Genomic DNA, 21,336 nt, shown 5'->3' with positions numbered 1-21,336 from the left:
TGTAAGGATGCCGTTGCTGTTGCCTACAGTATGTATTACATATTTACTCTGCAATATGAATTCTTATTTTAAAACATTTTCAAAGACGTATTCATTTGTATTCGTATACATTTTCAAAGTAATATTTATTTTTGCCAAAAATGAAAATCACCTGAATGCAGCTCTGGATAAGGATACTTGCAAATGACAGATAAGCTGCCTTCATGTTCACTGAGCAATATGCATTCTTATCTTAGTAAGAGTAGCCTACTATCAAAGGCTGAAAACTGTGCCCTGATAGATTCCTGGCTTTGAAGGTTTTCAGAACATTTTTAGGTCGCCTTAGGTAGCTGTAGAACACATGAAGTAGTCTGGGGCCTTTCTCGTTCTACGGCTACACATGAAGTAACCAACCACTTTGTTGTGTACTGCTCGGCGATTGGTTAAAGCGCTTTCGCTGATTGGATAAGACACTTCCTGGAATGATTACGTGAGTGGTATCAATGTTATGACTTGCCTATACTCGAATTGTCTTGTTGGTAGCATAGACATGGTTGGTGGGATAGAGGATTAGGACGACGGAAGGTTGAAGCTACATTTGTACAGCAACAAAGACAAAGGTAACAAAGACAACAGTTAAAGAGGTGCTGTTGATTTGCAAGGTAAATTATGGTATGATGCATATCAAATGGTTATGAATGTTAAACGGTATAGCTTCAACTTCTCAACACAACTGTTAACATTCAAGCTAACTGGCTAGTTAATACAATTACATTTCTAGCTGGGTAGTCTGGAAATAGTTGAGAGTCTGGTGATAGTTATCCCACACTTATTTGGCTGAACATTGTTGTGTTGCGTGAGCAATTATCAAGCTTGACATGATATTCATAATACCATTGTTATTCAGCGATTGTTAATCTCCATCTTTCACTTTAAAAAGCTCGAGCTTTTTGTTATCATGTTGACTGTTTTTCATAAATTTGTGGCTACATGTGAACATACGATGAACATGTGACATAGTAGTTCACCAGAGAATCGTCCCAACAAACTGGATTACCCAGCTAATACTTTACTGTTACAACACACAGACTAACATTGCATTCCCATGACGTCTCATGGGGTGTTTCTTTCTTGCCTTAGATGTCTCGAGAACAGTTGGCGGTTGAGCGAGCCCGGCGGGCCTTCCGGACCGGCAAGTCCAAACCTCTGGGATACAGAGTTCACCAGCTCAAGTCCCTACATCGCTTCATATCAGAGAGACGTAGGGACATAGCCGAGGCTGTCAGGAAGGACCTCAACAAGGTGAGACAGTGTCTGGCAGTGTTTTCAGTATTTGTAGGCCAAAACCATGGTGGGTCCCGACTTAACTGTGGCAGGGTCATTATTTACAACAGCAGTTTGAATCGAGTACATCCCCGTAACATATTGGTTATTCTTGTACAGTACTATCAATATCAACTGATTTGCCCAACTACACTGCCAGTGGAGTCTGTATCTATCACCCTCACCCCAGCCAAAAGGACTGGAACTAATGACACCAGTGGTAGTGTGCTTGCCCTGTGTAACAGAGCACACTAACATCCCTTCACTGTGTCATCACACATCAACTACGTGAAAAGCGAATGCATTCCAACCCGCACCAAGATCAAATACAACAAGCCCTGTTTCACAGCAAGACTTAAGAAGTTAAGGCTGGAGAAAGAGGAAGCACATAGGAGTGGGGATAAGGACCGGTTCAAAGAGGCCAAGTACAGGTTTAGCAAGGCAGTGAAGGAGGCTAAACCAATTCTCAGATGGTAATGCATCCTCTGTCTGGAAAGGCCTCAGACAGATGATTGTACAAACTACGAACCGAGATCCCCCCAGGCCACTGAATGCGCACGCCTAGCCAACGACCTGAACAAGTTCTACTGCAGGTTTGAAAAACAATGGGTCCCCCTCGCCCCAAACACTCAACAGCTGCATCAACCCAGCCCCCCCACAGCAGGGGCTCTGACTTCTCCCCCGCTCCACACACACACACTGCAACACAGCCTCTCACCATCCTAGAGAAGGACGTGAACCGCCTGTTCAAGAGACAGAACCCCCAGACAGCGGCAGGACCGGACTCCGTCTCCCCCTCCATGCTGAGGTACTGTGCTGATCAGCTGTCCCCAGTGTACACTGACATCTTCAACACCTCACTAAAGACTTGCCATGTTTCAGCCTGCTTCAAGACCTCCACCATCATCCCCGTCCCCAAGAAAGCAAGGATCACTGGCTTCAACAACTACAGGCTCCCCCCAAGGCTGTGTTCTTTCCCCTCTACTCTTCTCTCTGTACAAGAACAGCTACACCTCCAGCCACCAGTCGGTCAAGCTCCTAAAGTTTGCAGACGACACCACTCTCATCAGTCTCCGAGGGCGTGGAGTCCGCCTACAGGTGGGAGATCGACCAGCTGCTGTCCTGGTGCGGCCAAAACAACCAGGAGCCCAACGCTCTCAAGACAGTGGAGATGATTGTAGACTTTAAATTCTCTCACTCTGAATGACACCCCAGTGATCACGCTTGACTCCTTCCGCTTCCTGGGCACCACCATCTCCCGGGATCTCAAGTGGGAGCTGTACTTCAGCTCCCTCACCAAAAAAGCACAGGAGAGGATGTACTTCCTGAAGCAGCTGAAGAAATTCAACATGTGAAAGGCAATGATGGTACTCTTGTACATCTCCATCATCGAGTCCATCCTCAGCTCCTCCATCACCGTCTGGTTCTCAGCCACAATAGACAAAGACAAGGGCAGACTACAGCGCGTCATCCGCACTGCTGAGAGGGTGATCGGCTGTAGACTGCCATCCCTACAGGACCTGCACGACTCCAGGACCCTAAAATGGGCCAATACGATTGTGGCTGACCCCTCCCATCCCAGTCATGGTCTCTTTGACTCACTCGCCTCTGGCAGGAGACTGCGGGCCATTGGGCCTGGGTCTTCACTAAAAAAAACAGCTTATTTTCCATAGCCATCAGACTCATTAACAAGGCTTGTGTCCCCCCACAACACGCTGTCACCCACACATTAACTCTATACCCCCTGCACCACTTGCACACAGCATCTGATTGTTCCACATACCTCAACAGCCCACACATTGCACACACTGTACATAACACTGCTCATCCACCACACTACACTATACACTCTGCACACTCACTGCATATACACTCACCACACTCCATTCTGTATATAGTGTGTATATTGCATTTGTGCCTTCCCGTTTTTTTAGTATATCGTAATTTGCACATTGCACTGTATTTTGTTTGCACTGTTTATTGTATTTTACTGTTTGGAACTGTCATATCGTTGCACTGCCTTGTCCTGTCCTGCACCCTGTCCTATGTCGTCTGCAACAGAGTATGCCTTAACCCTAGTCAAATTCCTAGTATGTGTGAACCATATACAGTACATGTCTAATAAACAGATCTTGAATCTTGAATCTTGCATAACACTTCGGGATAACACACTTGTGCTCTCTGCTTTACCAATGCAGAGTGAATATGCCACAGACCTGTTTGAGACCCTGGGGTTGGAGGTTGAGATCAACCTGGCTGTGGCCAGGCTGGCGGAGTGGGCTGCCCCTCGGCCTGTGGAGAAGAACCTCCTCACCATCTCAGACGAGGTGTACATCCAGCCTGAGCCTCTGGGGGTAGTGCTCATCATAGGGGCCTGGAACTACCCCTGGGCAGTCACCCTTCAGCCCCTGGTGGGAGCCATTGCTGCAGGTACTGTGGTAGCATGCAGCTATTGATGTCTACTGCTACTACCATAACAACTCTTATCTGATAGTCAATGCTTGACTTGGGCAGAAGCTCACCGGAGTATCAGCACCTCAAATTTTATGCTGCTTGAGTTCCTGCACCATTTGTAGAATATCAGCTCAAAACCTTTATGAAGCCTTAATATAAACAGTACCAGCATATATTTCAGTCCAAGCACTGCTGATTGTGATACTAGTACAGCTGAGAATTGGCCAAAAAAGGATGTCGTTGTTATTCTGTTGTTGTTGTTGTATAATAATTTGAAATGAAATAACAAGTTACCTAACCTCTCCTCAGGTAATGCAGCTGTGATAAAACCATCTGAAGTCAGCACTCACTCAGCCAAGGTGATGGAAGAGCTACTCTCACTCTACCTGGACAAGGTGAGTCTATGTTCAGTTTGGATAATAATAATAATCATATCATTATTGTGATTATTATGATTATCATAGCTGCTGCGCAGCACTGGTTCGGGGCCCGGCGTTTTGAGGAGGAAAAGGAATGAGACAAATTACAAATACACGAGGGCCCGGACTATTTATTTAAAACGTCTTAAATTAAAAACATCTTTAAAATCATGTGTCTGAAAAGCAAACAGTACAATGCCTGAGTAGGCATTAGCATGTTTATTCTGCATCACCCAGGGCTTGAACTCACAACCATAGACACCAAGAAAAGGCCATCACCCGGGGCTTGAACTCACAACCATACACACCAAGAAAAGGCCATCACCCGGGGCTTGAACTCACAACCATACACACCAAGAAAAGGCCATCACCCGGGGCTTGAACTCACAACCATAGACACTTAGGAAAGGTCATGTTCTTCTGCATCACCAGGGGCTTGAACTCACAACCATAGACACTTAGGAAAGGTCATGTTCTTCTTAGCCAAGTGAGAAGCTGGTAGTTTGGCTTTCACTTGATCTTCTAATAGAGCTTATGTTCTACAAAAGAATGTTCTCAAACAAACTTAAATCACATGAGGCATGTGGCAGCCTTCATGTATGTATGGATGTATGTACAGTATTATCTCCTTTATGCATGACAAAACCGACTGGGGTATGAAATATTTTTTAGCTTGTCTTCCCAATTGCAGAGTAACTGTGGCTGTGCTCAATCAGTGCCCAATCGATCTGTCCGGATGTACTGTAGTCCTAGGCAAGGGTTGGGTGGGGTTGCCAACAGAAACGTCTCTGATTGGTGGAGGGGGACTGGATGAGGACAGAATTAAAAAGTTTCACAGTATGACATATGGTGTATTATTCTGAATGATATGAAGAAATGTATTTTTTCATGAACATTGGAGATGTTGCAGTTAAGGGGCATGGCTGTTCAGATAGCTCTTAAAAAAGGATAAATGTCAGCTTATTTACACCGTAGGAATCCTGGATAAACATTTTAGTAGGCCTACATACTGTGATGGGAATGAGTTGTGGGACTCTGGACTGAGCATGGATTCATTGTTTGACTGAATTGATTGGATTGAACACAGGTGGGACTGATGTAAGCAGACAAAAGACTGGTCAGACCAAGATATGCAAACAAGATAAAGAAACAGTAACTGCTACAAATTAGGAACAGGTTGGCCTGATCTTGAAACTACATTAAGCATTTTCTACAACTACAACTAAACTAAAATACAACAAACAAACTATACTCGGACACTCCCCAAAGGACTAACTGTGCATAAAGACTAATAGCTAAGCTAAATGAAACTATGGGGAAGTGTGCATGAGGTGGAAGAAGAGGAAAGAGACAAATGACAAATACATGTCAGCAGAACTGCCTGGACCATAATTTAAAACTTTTAAAATATCTTTCAAATCATGTCACACAGCACAATGAGTATGCATTCACATTTTTATTCTGCATCACCCTGGGCATGAACTCAAGTTACACCAAGGGCAAGTCATGATCTTTCTTGAGCTACCTGCCAAGTGAGAAGCCATAGATGGTTTCACACTATGACAAGCAAACATGTAAATGTCACAGGTGTATGTAACATGGAGGTTTCATCAGTTTCCACAAAATATTTGTTAAAGGCACCACGAGGGGTAAAAACTAAACAAAGATGAAATAATAAAACTAAGGTACACATTCAGCGAGAGTAGAACAAAAGACAAAGCTTACAAACTTATGATGGCACATGAAACACCAGGGACAATGCACAGCTACAGCAAATAATGAACAGACAAAGAACTGGACTGGGGGAGCTTCATGTAGGCTATTTATACACAGACTAACAAGACAGGTGGAAACCAATCAAACAATCAGTGGCACAGGTGTCCTCTAAATCAGAGTCAATTTTACCAGTTGTAGTCCTAGGGTCTGCTATGGGGCGGGGCTGCCAACAACAACATCTCTGATTGGTGGAGACATTGTTGTTGCACTATAGGATTGTGGATAGTATATTTTATCCTGTATGAACAGCAGTAGTTTGAGGGGAAAAAATGAGGACAGACTTCAAAATACTGTCAACTGTTCCGTTTTTCAGATAAAATTCTGAAAAATGTCACACTATATCTACCATATCATGAAAAGTTTTTCATTTTTTTCATGAACATTTATTGAGCGAGTATTTGCAGTAGCTGCATACAGTACTGTTTACAGTAAAACATTTTGATGCACTGTGAGCTTTTGATATTTCAAAAATCGTGACACTACAAAGATGTAGTGTAGCAATTTGGGTGTCAATTGACCCAAAAATGTGTGAGGCATAGGATTTAATAGGTTTTACAGTTTTTGAGGAAGAAATAGTGATGGACCTCATAATTCCTGCCAACTCACTTGGGCCTACGTTTTTGTGGTGGTTGCAAAGTGATAGCATGTATGGCTAATTTGTTATGATTTTTTAAAGTTAAACTTGATGCAGCGCCACCATCAGGACTATTGTCCCACAATGCCAGTTTAGGACTTTGGGCATAAGACTGGACCTACTGTATGTGCAAAGTTTGGTGATTTTGTCATGCATGGGAAGTCAGATTTCCTAGGAAGAAGAAAATTTCAGAATATATAGCACCTTTCATACAAATAAATGCAGCACAACGTGTTTTACAACAGAGAATTTACATAAAAATAGAATGAACAAAAAGAGGGAAAATAAGATGGAAGATAAAACACTTAAAAGAAGATTAAAGATAAGAAATCAAGTCAAATACAACATTTTAAAAAGCTTACCAAGACAATATCACAAAGCACCAAAATCCCACAAATTTGTATGAGACTTTTTGTTGTGTCATAAAACCCAGTTATCAATTCAACTATTCAAAATGCATAATTAGAGTCTGTTCTTTACCTTCCTGGAAAGCACTTCACACATTTGTATTAATTATATAGTGACTCTTAGTAAACTGTAGTTCACTTCACACATGTGTATTCATTATATAGTGACTCTTAGTAAACCTTACTTCACACATTTGTATTAATGATACAGTGACTCTTAGTAAACCTTGGTTCACTTCACATGTTTGTATCAACCAACAGTGAATCCTAGTAACTTTCAAGGTAACACCCATTGGCATACCTCCCGGTTTCTACTAAACCTTGGTTAAAAAAGTGGCGGTGGTCCAATCCCATGCCATCAAATCAGACTTCCCTAATACTCAAATGAATATTAATACATAAATGAATATTTCAGTACATGCGTCATTAGAGTCAGTTCTATGCCCTTGTGAACCGTACTGCACATGCTCGTGTTAGCTACACAGTGACTCTTAGTAGACCAAGGCCTATGTCACACATTTGTCTAATTCATACAGTGATTCTTAGTACTTTCAAGATAACAGCTGTCAGTGTATCTCCAGGTTTCTGCTAAACTTAGGTTAAAAATTGTGGGTGAGGATCCAGTCTTCATACCACTAGACCAGACTTCCTTAATCCACAAATAGCAATCGAGTGAGTTGTTAACTCGAAATAAGTGTTTTATCATTAATTATTTCATAAATTAAATTGAATAATATACTATAATGGAGATATATACATTTTAAAAGAGGTGGAGTAGCAAGCAAGGGCAAAATCAACTCTAAATGTTACCAGAAGCCAGTGCACAGCAACTACAGTAAGACTGGACTAATGTGCTCTCTCCTCTTGCTTCTGGTTAATAGTCGAGCTGCAGAGTTTCGAATGAGCTGAGGTCTCTCAGTGTTTTTTGGGGGAGGCCAGTTAAGAGTGCATTACAGTAATTGACTCAGCTTGAAATAAAAGCATGAATCAATTGTTCTGCATCTGTTTGATTTATAAATGGTTGGATGGATGGAAAAATGAGGTTTTCATCACCTTGTTAATATGGGACTCGAAGCTTAGATCTGAATCCAGGATAACACCAAGACTTGTTACCTTAGGTTTAATCAAGGATGTCAAGGTTCCTCAGCATTTATCTTTTTTTAGGGCAGATCAGTATGATTTCAGATTTCAGTTTTGTTAGCTCTTGAAGTTATTTCTCATCAATTTATTTATTGCTAGAAGACAGGTAGTGATGGAGTTTATAGCTGCAGCATCATTTGGTTCAGCAGAGATGTATAGTTGATTGACATCCGCATAACTATGGAAACATACATTGTGCTCTCTAATGATATCCACAAGTGGCAACATGTATAGTGAGAATAGTAATGGACCAAGGCAGGATACTGTTTTGAAGTATCTTTTACTAATTTGCAATCTACTGATTCTCTCCAGGAGCTTTACCCCGTAGTAACAGGTGGAGTTTCAGAGACCCAGGAGTTGCTGAAGCAGCGTTTTGACCACGTCTTCTACACGGGGAACAGCACTGTGGGTAAACTGGTGATGGAGGCTGCTGCCCGCCATCTCACGCCCGTCACTCTGGAGCTGGGGGGGAAGAGTCCCTGTTACATTGACAAGGACTGTGACCTCACCGTGGCGTGCCGGTGAGTTGCCTGGGATTGTTTTTTCCTCAGTCTGTTGGTTAGACCTCCTCCACATCAAGGCCTCTTCCAATTAAAGCCATCAAATGATTAAAGGATTTGTTATGACTGAATTGTCAAGTCTTTCTCAACAGGAGATCGTTTTGCATCATCTAGTGTTGTCCCAAGGTATTGCATACATCTTCCATTATGTGGCTTGCCTGGGGTTCCCCTTTGTTGTGAGACAGGACATAGTTGAGTATATTGTTCTTGGGTGTGGGTCTGGAGCAGAGATTGGACCCTGTCTCTTAAGGGCCATGTTTGTGTGCTGGCAGACAGCAGCCTGCATCTTACAATCCCTCACAACCAATACTTCTCCTTCCATAGCTATCAACAGTATCAGGTGTTTTCCATCCAGTTATACAGCTATCTACCCCCCTCAGATGTCTCTGTGGGGTAGGAGGTCAGTCATATTAAACAGTATACATCACCCAGGGCTGAATAGCCATTGTTACCGTTTGTTGTGTGTCCCCAGACGTATCACATGGGGAAAGTTTGTGAACTGTGGTCAGACCTGCATCGCCCCAGACTACATCCTGTGTGAGCCAAGCATCCAGAGCAGAGTGGTGGACGAGATCAGGAAGAGCATTACGGTCTGTGTGCAGTAGCCTATGAACACCAAGACCTGGGTTACACAAACCCCCCCCCCCCCCTCTCCGTTTACTGGTCTATTGGGTCTTGTTTGCACCTTGCAGTCACACGACCACAGAGTTTGTGTTGTCAAAAACCGTGAAGTTCCTGCAAGGCGTGTTTTTGTGCTGTGCATATTTTGAACAGGGTGCTGAAAAAAGGGATCAATCTCCAAAATGCATGGTTGCACAGCACTGTAAAATAGATTTTTTGAAATAAAAACAATTCCAGGGCGCGTATCTCAACGATTGACAGCCTGCTCTATACACCTGTCAACATGTCCTCTACCTCAAAGTGTGAGGAATTTGTAGCATATGCAAGATGACATTAGGATGAATATCATCCAGACACGAGTAGGGTTGCAAAATTACGGGAATATTCAAAGAAACTTTCAATGGGAATTAATGTGAATTAACAGGAATAAAAATGGGAATTTGTGGATCTATATACCAACTTTATTTACTCTTGTCATACAGACATAAATATAAACATTTTGATTTGTCATAGCAGACGTGTAGGCAAATATTTCAAATGATAAAAATGACTTTTGACTTAATCTATTTGTGAGTACAACTTTAATGGATTGTACAGCCCTCTTACCCCTTGACTCCACTGCCGCGTCAGCGTCAACTGTCAGCGTCAACATTCTACCATGAAAAATCAAGAAATGAACCTCGGCAATCCTCCAACGTCGGATGCTGACGTCGGATGCTTGCGTCAAACGCGACGCAACGGCTGCAGTGGAGCCGTTGTAATTAATTCCAATGGATTTAGGATTCCTTAGCATCTGATGGTTGACGCTGTCGCTAACGGACCCAGTGGGACCAAGCTGTAAGTGTGCAGGATGCTAGGAATTACCTGTGTATGTGGTGGAAGAATGCACTGCACATGTGATGGAGGAATGCACAGTGCAGAGTTTAAATTCAACTGAATTTGCATTAAATCATGTTGTTTTAACTAAGATCATGCTGCAAGATCTAGAATTGCATTTTATGTTTTTTCCCCCAACTAGGCTACATTTAAGTTCCCTGTTATAGCGGTTTGCGGTGGTGTATTGGTTCCAGTGCAGCAGCCCTTTGGGGACCGGTGGTCTCACCAGATTACATTTTTGTTTGATTTGTATGAATGGTGCTATAGAAACAAAATGACATTGACAAGTAGCGCTACAGTACAGTATGTATGCTCACACTGTGCATGCCTGGTATTGTTGGTAGGATTTTTACACAGACGACCCAAAGAAGTTTGAGGACTATGGACGTATCATCAATCAGCACCACTTCAAAAGGGTGATGGCTATGATGGAGGGGAGCACGGTGGCCGTCGGAGGGGACAGTGACGAATCAGAGTGCTACATTGGTAGGTGTTGGACCAACAGCACAGATTGATTGGTGTGTGTGTGTGTGTGTGCGCGCGTGTGTGCGTGTGTGTGTGTTGTGGAGTGGTGCTGTATGTGATGGGATGTTGACACACTTATATACACACACACACACACTCTGACTTACTCCCTCTGTCTTCCACTAGCCCCCACGGTGCTGCAGGACGTGACAGGGGACTCGAAGGTGATGCAGGAGGAGATCTTTGGGCCGCTGCTGCCCATCATCACCGTGAGCGGAGTGGACGAGGCCATCCAGTTCATCAACGAGAGAGAGAAGCCACTGGCTCTCTATGTGTTCTCCACAGACAACAAGGTCCACTGCCTCACCCCTGCTCTCAGAGAAACTACTGTACAGCTTGTACACGTCTCAATTCGACTTACTTGGAATACAGATGACAATTCCGGCCTGCACCTACAATCCAATAAACCGTGAAGAGAAGTGTAACCGGTTACATTTTATTTCCATGTTTTACAGATTCATTATCAACAACCCAAACAATAATCTATCTATCCCTCCCTCTCTCCCTACAGCTGATTAGAAGAGTGATAGCAGAGACATCCAGCGGGGCCTTACTGGCCAATGACTGTCTGGTCCACTATACCATCAGTGCTCTGCCCTTCGGAGGTGTTGGTCAGTAGACGGCACTACTCTAATTGAGCAATGTCATTGCACATGCACTTTCATTTTCACTTTCTCGTCCCTCTCTCTCTCTGTATGCTGCTCAAAGCTCTTTCACACATAATCCATCTGTCCATCCATCTGTCCATTCATCTTTTTTATTATTTTTTATTATTGGTTTATTTGTCAGGGACAATGCACATTAATAGACAATAAATCGTGGGTATAATAAATCATAAATGAGCCAGAATTAGACAAGAGGCTAGTTTTCATCTGCTGTCCCTGGCCAGATGTTAAAAAGGCAAACTGAAATATCAAATACAGTGCAATAAAAACAATAGAAATAAGCTAAATGACAGACATAGGGGCATATGGAACACTTAATAACATACTGTTAAATTACCAGAAAATACACATGCACTAACCAAAGTTTAGTCTGTCCATCCATGCACCCATTCATCTGTCCATCCACCCATCATCGACTTGTATCTGCATTTTCTATTGTGTAGGACCACTCTTTTATCACCCTATCAACAGCCACACAACCTTTTCTAATCTCCAAACCAACTCATATTTCAGAACGTATTACCCGTCAGCGCGCCCCAGGTGTGCAGCCTCATCAGGCCCGTGCCTCTGACCCTCCAGCTCTGTCTCTCCCCAGGTAACAGTGGCATGGGTCGTTACCATGGCCAGCATAGCTTCGACCAGCTCAGCCACCTGCGCAGCTGCCTCATCAAGAAGCTCAATATGGAGGCCATCAACAGCATGCGCTACCCACCCTACACCGCCAAGAAGCTGAGCTGGGCGCGCTTCTTCCTCCTCAAACCCGTCAGCGTGGGCACACTGAGACGCCTGATGCTGCTAGCAACGTTCACTGCCCTGGCAGCTTTCATAACGCAGGTACGATTCCCCCGATAAGACCACTGGAGATCTCACTGACATTCATTCACAAGTCTTTATGGATGGATAGAGATTTGTTTGATACTGTAAGAATGTTCACTGTCTTTATGCAGTGTGTTAATAGGTATCTTGCCTTATAAATTATAGATTTTGTTGCAGTTATTCAAGCCCAGAGAGAGATGTTCTTTACAGAGCAGCAATGTATCCTGATATGAATCACTGCTGATAACTTGTGTCCTTATGTGGTTCCCTCCTTCTTTGCATGGAAGAGGCATCTGATTAGCTTAGCCCTTTATAGACTAAGTCTAGTGGATAAGCACAGTTGAGATATCAATAGCACCACAATACTGTAGGTCTCTGTCTTGGCCGGGCTGGGAAGACCCCTCCTACTGAGGGAGGGACAGGGACTGCAACGACCGGCTCATGTTTGGTTTAATGACGGGAACCTAGCAGGCATCAGTGATCCGAGGAAAGTAGGGATGGAAGGAGAGAGAGAGAAAGAGAAGGAGGGAGGGAGAGAGAAACGATAGGCTGTGTAGCCTGACATGCATGCATAACATGCCTTATCAGGGTTTGCAGTTTTTTAAATCGATAATCACAAATAAACAGTTGGCTTGGTTTGAATGGCATTTCAGATGTTATTGCCTTGCAAGAAACTCAATTGCCATCAGTCAATAGGCCATTTGTTTGGATAAATCATTTGCCTCTAAAACCCTGAAAAGTAAATTGTTTACTAGCATTAGACATGAGAACATTCCCCCTCGAACTCCTACTGCACCACAGACTTGTGCTCTAAAACAAGAATGGCTTTGTTTCATCCAGACAATGTGTGGTGTTGTCCAGGAAACTACATAACGCTTGGCTATCTGCCCCCTTTAATTACCCATCATGCCTCATTCCCCTGAGCTAAATGGCCCTTTGTTTTGGCCCCACATTTACCTTTGTTTGTTGACATCCACACTTTTGTCCTCACATGACAACTTCTATAGTATCTGCCTTTCAATCTATGTAAACTGCGTGATTCTGTCATTTGATGATTCTCATGTTGATAGAAGATGATAGAAGCCACTTTGTTTCTTGCAGAGATTCCTGCGGTCAAGCTGAGGAGTGGAAACTGAGGTGCAGGCAACTCTCCCCTCAACATGGTTCTACCATGTGTGGTAGCACTGGGGTAGCAGTTGTGATTCAACCTAAACACATATTTTAAAGCACAACATTACAAGGCTCTCTGAAATACTTAATTCTGATTGGACAATCACATGTTCCGAATGCCCTGTTGGGCTCTACTTTTTTGATAATCACCTGCTGGCCATAAGTTATCCCATACTTATTGAACCTATTCTGTGAGTAATGGTGCACATATTTTTTTTATATAGAGACTTTTGAATGAACAAGTCTTTTGCATATCTGGTTGTCTGGTAGCTGTAGACAGACTGTGCATAGGGCAGAGAAAGATGTCCAATGAAGTGTTGAGTGATCTGAAATAGGGGACATTTACCTCTTGTACTTACTAAATGTATGTAAACTGACTGACTAATACTAACTGGTATCATTTATGAAATAAAAAAAGGTGTTTGTGTCGCCTGTGCGAGAGGGTGTGCGTGTGCATTTGCACAAATTATTTCTGAAATCACACTCAGCATATCAAGATACTTTTCTGATTGCATATTACCAAACTGTTCCAATTTTAGAACTTTTCATTTTTGATTAGAAATTGTAATCATTATATATTCAATACAACAATATTCTAGAATTTAATTAAAGCTCTTACTCATTATTATTATCAATAATCATAATAATAATAGCCTTATTCATTTTATTTATAAAGCACTTTCATTGTGAGACGATCTCAAAGTGCAGGAACAATCACAAACTCGATAAGAAAACAAACGAGCACATTTATAATTGCATTTATTGCACATAATTTTATGATGTAATAACGAAGAGGTTACTTTTTAACTAGTGCTTATAGCTGCAGAAGTCTACTATCTGAACAAACTGCAAATTGTTCACTGAGACCGAGACGCCCACAGTCACGTCAGACAGGCATGAAGCGGACTAGACGCCCGTGATGACATCGGTACTGCTCTTTACGGGACGTTAAGGGAATATTTAATGAAAAGCTGTAGTAGCCTACATGACAGGGAAGCTTGTGGATGTACTTCACTTGACGGCGGCTCGCATTACAACTTTGCATTTTACTTTAATTGCGTAAGTAGCCTACTACTTTTCCCCAGATTTTGCGGTCGCAGATAAGCCTACTGAATGCTGTGCATTAGCCTACACGATTTTGGCCGCGTTTCCCGATAAAGAACCTTATTAAGAAGAGTTCCTTAAGGAACTCTTCTTAAGCAACCCTTTGTATGGGAGTTAAGAAGTACTTTGGAGTTAAGTGCTTCTTAACTTGTTCGGGAAACCCGGCCTTTATCATTTCAGAGTAGCTGCAACCACATGAGTGTTGACTGTTAATACAAAATATAACATTACTATATTAAGGTGTGAAAGGTATTGAAAGGCAATTCAAATTCAGTCACTAATTGCCAACCATATAGGTTGAGCGGGTACTAATAGGCTACTGTACATTTTTACTACAAAATATATATATATATAGGCTATATATAATATTAGTACCGGCTCAACCTATGTTGGCAATACATCACAACTGTGAGGTCAATCTCACAAAGGCTGAACATGTACTAATAGACAACGTCATACCTTTTTCAAGAGCTGCATGTTTTCTTAAGTCTTAGTCCGAGTTTACAGGGGTAGTAGAGTAGGCCTGCATACACTGGAAACGGGTATCTTTAGTTTCTCAAATACACATACTGTATTTTCGTCATGCAGGCATGCTTCTTATATATCCCTCTGTGCAAAGTTCTCTGGCCTGTTATTTTGTTAATTGGTTACATCCAGGTACAGGTGAGGACGGGTGCGACAGTAGACCAACATGGAGAGGCAGGCTGTGGAGCATGCTAGGGAGGCATTTCTTACTGGGAGGTCGCGGCCCCAGGAGTTCAGAGTTCAGCAGCTGAAGTCCCTCCTGAGGATGATCACAGACAGACAAGGGGAGATCGCCACTGCCCTCAAACAGGACATCAACAGGGTGAGAAGGGGGAGACTTAACAGTATTTTTATTTATTTTATTTAAATCGTTTTAAATGACGGGGGCAGCGCACATTAATCAACATTTTTGTAAATGTGACCGTTTTAGCCAGCTTGACTAATTTTGAACTGCAGGTGTAATTATAACAACAAAAGACTCTTAAATTAAAATGGGAACAGAAATACCTGACCAGAGCACATTTCATAACACATAAAATACTTTAAAACTTAAAGTCACTCACTTAAAAAGCTGACTGTCCAAAGGCAGTCCTAATACTGTAGGTACTGTATTACACAGTCCCCTCTTGCCACAGACCTAGTGTGACTATCATTAGTTGTTTTCTGCTTTTTGAAAGCACTACTGGTTGTTATTTCATTGTTCAAGAACAGAGCAGGATATACAAAGATACCTGGCTATAGCCCTGCAATGAGCTGCCTTCGACTTTATAAAGAAGACTGCCTTGTTTGTTCACCAAGTGAAGACTGCCTTGTTTGTTCACCAAGTGTTGTCTTGTTGGATCACACCATGTTGTACAAATGAAATAAAACATTGTTAATATTTAACCATTAGTGTTCATTCAACCATGAATGTCATCTATATCAATATAGTAAATAGCTTTTATCATGTGCCTGGAATGAGGATGAGGTCCTTATCTGTGCTGCATGCCCTCAGAGCCAGTACGACACGCCGCTCTTTGAACTGATAGGCCTGGAGAATGAGATCCACCTGGCGGTCAGTAAGCTGGCCGAGTGGGCGGCTCCACGGCCCGTGGAGAAGAGTATTCTGACCCTGACAGACGAGGTGTACATCCAGCCTCAACCTCTAGGAGTGGTGCTCATCATAGGGGCCTGGAACTACCCCTGGGCCCTCACTCTACAGCCCCTGATCGGCGCCATTGCAGCCGGTAGGGAGTCTCCATCTTCCTCCCGCGCACCACACACTCCTCATTTCATTGGAAATGTATTTCTCGATGTTATGTCCCCAAGGCCAGCCCGCTTCTGTGTCTAGGCCTGCCACCGTAATCTCATAGTACTGGCTATCCTGATTTTTCTACTGACAGCATGGTGCCTACCTCTTCACATACACATCTTTGGCCTTACCTTGATTTAAAGTACTTCCATTGTCTACAGAACTCTACTGAGCGGAGTAGATTTTTTTTTTTTTTTTACTATATCTCTGTGAGTGAGCTTGTTCCAACTAGGCAACCCTAACTAACCCTTTCTTTCCCTTCCCTTTAGTTGTCTTCTATTCATACAGTATGTTCAGTGATGTCATCCCATTCACACACATGCTTCATTCTCTCCCTGTAGGCAATGCAGCTGTGGTGAAACCGTCCGAGTTGAGTGAGCATTCGTCAGCTCTTCTCAGAGCTCTCCTTCCTCGATATCTAGACCAGGTCAGTACTTTAGTTTCTATTGTATTAGAGCACAGTCTATGGCAGTCTGAGCTGAGTTTACGGTCCTACTGTAAGTAGCCAGCTGCTGTAAATAAGATTCTAATCTGTGGTTTAAAGTGACAGCATCTACTGTTTAAGTGTCCTTGCCTTGAAAAAGTGTATAGACAAAGTGAGCAACCTTTGGTTTTGATAGATTTGAAAATAGATGGATTATATATATATATATATATATATATATATATATATATATATATATATAAAATGTTTTTACAAAATATAACACTTTTACTGTTGATTCTCTCCAGGAGCTTTACCCTGTAGTAACAGGTGGAGTTTCAGAGACCCAGGAGTTGCTGAAGCAGCGTTTTGACCATGTCTTCTACACGGGGAACAGCACTGTGGGTAAACTGGTGATGGAGGCTGCCGCCCGCCACCTCACGCCCGTCACTCTGGAGCTGGGGGGGAAGAGTCCCTGTTACATCGACAAGGACTGTGACCTCAGAGTAGCCTGCCGGTAACAACATATCCTGGCTTTATGTTTCACTTTGACTAGAATGCGTGTGAACAATTCATGTCGAGGCATGCACTGACCTTTGTTACATTGTTTGTATGTTCCCAGCCGTATCACGTGGGGAAAGTTTATGAACTGCGGTCAGACATGCATCGCTCCAGACTACATCCTGTGTGAGCCCAGCATCCAGAGCAGAGTGGTGGAGGGCATACGTCAAGTATTACTGGTCTGTCCTCTAATTTCAAAATCTCAATGGGTTATAAACGGTCAAATACACTTTGCAAAGATCTTTAGTTACATTTATTGAGAAACGAATAAATACCCAGGGCTGGTTTACTTTTGATAGTCAATAAATTCATCTAATGACCAACAGTACAACTTTTTTGCATGTGCGCAAAACCACTCTACTGACCAAGTCTGATTATTACTTAACCTGTGTAGCATCCAATCCCATGTTTTTTCTGATCAATCCCAGGAGTTCTACGGCCCGGACCCCAAATCCTCACCAGATTACGGCCGCATCATCAACCAGCGACACTTCAACAGAGTGATGGGTCTGCTGGATGGGTACACCGCGGCTCTGGGTGGCCAGAGCGACTCCTCACAGCGCTACATCGGTATGCATCTAGGTTGATGGTGGCGGTGGGCTCGGTTCTGCCTCAGTCATGCTTACTGTTTGATGACAGCTGTGCCTCTGTGTGAAAGGGCACAGTGTGTGTAGAGGGATATTAATTTGAAACGTCCCATGAATGATGCTTTGTCAGTGCATGGAGAGCATCAGTAGAAGGTTAATAGCATTGTGTCACATCTCATGGTATGACATTGACAGGTATGATAGTAATGGTCAGAATCCTCCAGCTCTTAAATAAAGCATGTACCCACCTATCATGTCTCCACTAGCACTGAAAGTAATCATTGTGGTTTTATGTCCAAGCCCCAACGGTGGTGAAGGATGTGCCCCCCCATGCCAGGCTCATGCAGGAGGAGATCTTCGGACCCCTGCTGCCCATCGTGACCGTCAGTGACCTGGACGAGGCCATACGCTTCATCAGTGAGCGAGAGAAGCCTCTGGCCCTCTATGTCTTCTCCTCCAATAAGAAAGTAAGATGACCATAAAACTGCTACTATGGAGGGTAGGGATACAGTGCATCCGGAAAGTACTCACACACTTTCACTGTTTCCACATTTTATGTTGCAGTCTTATTCCATAATGGATTCAATTGATTTTTTCCCCCAAAATAAATCTACACACAATACCCTATAATGACAAAGTGAAAAAAAAGTTTTAGAAAATCTTGCAAATGCATTAAAAATGTTTAAAATAAGAAATAATGTGCATAAGTATTCAGACCCTTTACTCAGTACTTTTTTGAGGCACCTTTGGCAGCGATTATAGCCTCAAGGTTTTTTGGTTTGTGAGGCTACAAGCTTGGCACACCTGTATTTGGGGTATTTCTCCCATTCTTCTCTGCAGATCCTCACAAATTCTGTCAGGTTAGATTGGGAGTGCTGCTGCACAGCTATTTTCAGGTCTTTCCAGAGATGTTAAATTGGGTTTAAGTCTGGGCTCTGGCTGGGCCACTCGGACATTCACAGACTTGTCCTGAAGCCACTCCTTCGTTGTCTTGGCTGTGTGCTTAGGGTCGTTGAGTTCAATCTTGGTTTCAGCAGACCAGAGAATATTGTTTCTCATGGTCTGAGAGTCATTTTGGTGCCTCCTGGCAAACTCCAAGCAGGCAGTTATGTGCTGCGGAAAGGCTTGCGTCTGGTCACTCTACCATAAAGGCGGAGTGCTGCAGAGATGGTTGTCCTTATGAAGGTTCTCCCATCTCCACAGAGGAACTCTGGAGCGCTGTCAGAGTGACCATCGAGTACTTGGTCAACTCCCTGACCATGGCCTTTCTCCCCTGACTACTCAGTTTGGCTTTGCGGTCAGCTCTAGGAAGAGTCCTGGGGGCCAGGTTTCCCAGAAGCTTCTTTCGTTAAGAGGCTCTTTAGCCCATTCAGTTGACCAATCAGAGAGCTTGCCCAGACCAGTTGACCAATCAGAACGCTCTAAATGAATGGCCCAAGACCCTCTTAACGAAAGAAGCTTCTGGGAAACCTGGCCCTGGTGGTTTCAAACTTCTTCCATTTACGCATGATGGAGGCCATTGTGCTCTTCGGGACCTTCAGTGCTTCAGAAATGTTTTTGTCCCCTTCCCCAGATCTGTGTCTTGATACAATCCGGTCTTGGAGGTCTACAGACAATTCCTTGACTTCATGGCTTGGTTTCTGCTCTGACATGCACTGTCAACCGTGGGACTTTATATAGACAGGTGTGTGCCTTGCCAAATCATGGCCAATCAGTTGAATTTACCACAGGTGGACTTCAATCAAGTTGTAGAAACATCAGTGCAAACAGGATGCAGATGAGTGTCATAGTCAAGGGAGTGAATACTTATGTACATATATATATATATACATTTTATTTTATTTTATACACTTGTGAAAATATCTAAACTTTTTTCACTTTGTCATTATGGGGCATGTGGAAAAATTGAAGGAGTGTGAGTACTTTCCGGATGCACTGTATATCACAACCTGAGATTAAGCTCTACTCTTTGATCTCCCTCTCTCTCTCTCTCTCTCTCTCTCTCACCCCATCACATAGACAATAAAGAGAATGCTGTCTGAGACCACCAGTGGAGGGGTGACGGTCAACGACGTCATGATGCACTATGTTCTCAACTCTCTACCTTTTGGGGGCGTGGGTAAGAAGGCTCTTACATTCTCACATTCATTGTTCTTTTACAGTAAATTTATTTTTACGTTTGATTTGATCTGTTAATTCTATTCACAACAACACTATTTGCTAGGTACCTACAGGCAGCCAAACTCTCAAGTTAACCTCCAGTTTCTAATAGAAAATCATGAACAGGGTCATGTTTGTTGGTGGGGAAGCACAGACTGCACTTTTAAGTTATGTTGCTTTTGAGATCAACAGACCTCCATGACCATGACACAAACTACATTGGGCAGTCATTCGATCTGGTTAAGAACAAAAGGGTGTTGTGTTAAATCTTAAGAGTGCCAATGGACGGCAGACATATATAAAGTCAGAAAGAAAATGAAAAAATGATTTTTACTTTCTCACCTTTGACCCCTAACAGGTAAGAGTGGCATGGGCCGGTACCATGGCAAGCACACCTTCGACCAGCTCAGCCACCACCGGGCATGCCTGATCAGGTCCCTGGGCATGGAGGGCATCAATGCGGCACGCTACCCCCCCCAGAATCACCAGCGGGCGCGGCGGGTGAGACTTGCCATGAGGACCCCACTGATTGATTTCTCCAAGCGTACCTTTGTGTGGGCCGTCACAGTGTCCGTCATAGCAGTCATCCTGTTCATCGCCCTGGCTGTGATCCTGTTCATAGTGTCCGGGCTCAGCTGTACGTGCTGGTACTGGCAGGGCTGGTCTTTAGGAAGGTCCCCCTGGTAAACAAATCACATGGTACATGTTAAAGTTCAACATTTTTGTCTCTCTACTGTGGACTCTCTTGGTCCATTTCTGCCCATCAGCATTGGTGTTAGCCACTGCTCATACAAATTCAAAACACAGAATTATGTTCAGTCTGTGTCGCTCTGTGGATTTATCTTTTACACAGTACATTTTTGATCTGTGAAGTGTCTTTTTGATAACAATCTAATGGCACATGTACCTATAAAGAGCTCTTATTAACCATCATGCAGATGACCATGCATTTCATGTTGGAACATCTCCCAGGAATATTTTGGGACTATGAGACCTGGGAAGGTCCTTCCTTTTGCATTCTTGAAATGTTATGCATGATATGACCCTTTGATGTGCGTTTGTTAGAAAACCTTAATATGAAACTGCTATGAAATCTTTCCAAGGTTAATTAATTATCATTTACAGTACATGACATAGGCCAGTACAGTATTTCATTTTTATTTGGTCCATATATTTTAGCTAAATGTAACAGCGTATCCCTCCCTCTCCACTGTCTGTGTGTCGATCACAAATAAGTGTGGAACAAACATACTGTTCTCATGGAAATGTACAGTCGAATAGGCTTGCAACCACAGGGCACCATGTACTGTATGAGTTGA

At 43.1% G+C, this 21,336-nt stretch overlaps 1 protein-coding gene across 1 annotated transcript; it reads left to right on the top strand.

Annotated features, from left to right (window-relative positions):
• Positions 1 to 522: 522 nt before the first annotated feature.
• Positions 523 to 20,711, top strand: LOC311307497 (uncharacterized protein). Its single transcript, XM_084436307.1, is given in 20 exon segments — positions 523 to 641; positions 1,120 to 1,281; positions 3,501 to 3,732; positions 4,066 to 4,151; positions 8,445 to 8,653; positions 9,165 to 9,282; positions 10,534 to 10,675; positions 10,841 to 11,007; positions 11,226 to 11,325; positions 11,975 to 12,213; positions 15,155 to 15,316; positions 15,989 to 16,220; positions 16,627 to 16,712; positions 17,018 to 17,226; positions 17,332 to 17,449; positions 17,699 to 17,840; positions 18,158 to 18,328; positions 18,331 to 18,380; positions 19,877 to 19,976; positions 20,376 to 20,711. Coding segments are annotated over 19 exon segments (3,054 nt in total). The 5' UTR covers positions 523 to 641; the 3' UTR covers positions 20,705 to 20,711.
• Positions 20,712 to 21,336: the final 625 nt, after the last annotated feature.

The sequence above is a fragment of the Borostomias antarcticus genome, assembly GCF_949987555.1.
Source record: "Borostomias antarcticus genome assembly, chromosome: 1".
NCBI lineage: Eukaryota > Metazoa > Chordata > Actinopteri > Stomiiformes > Stomiidae > Borostomias > Borostomias antarcticus.
This window is presented reverse-complemented; position numbering and strand designations above follow the sequence as displayed.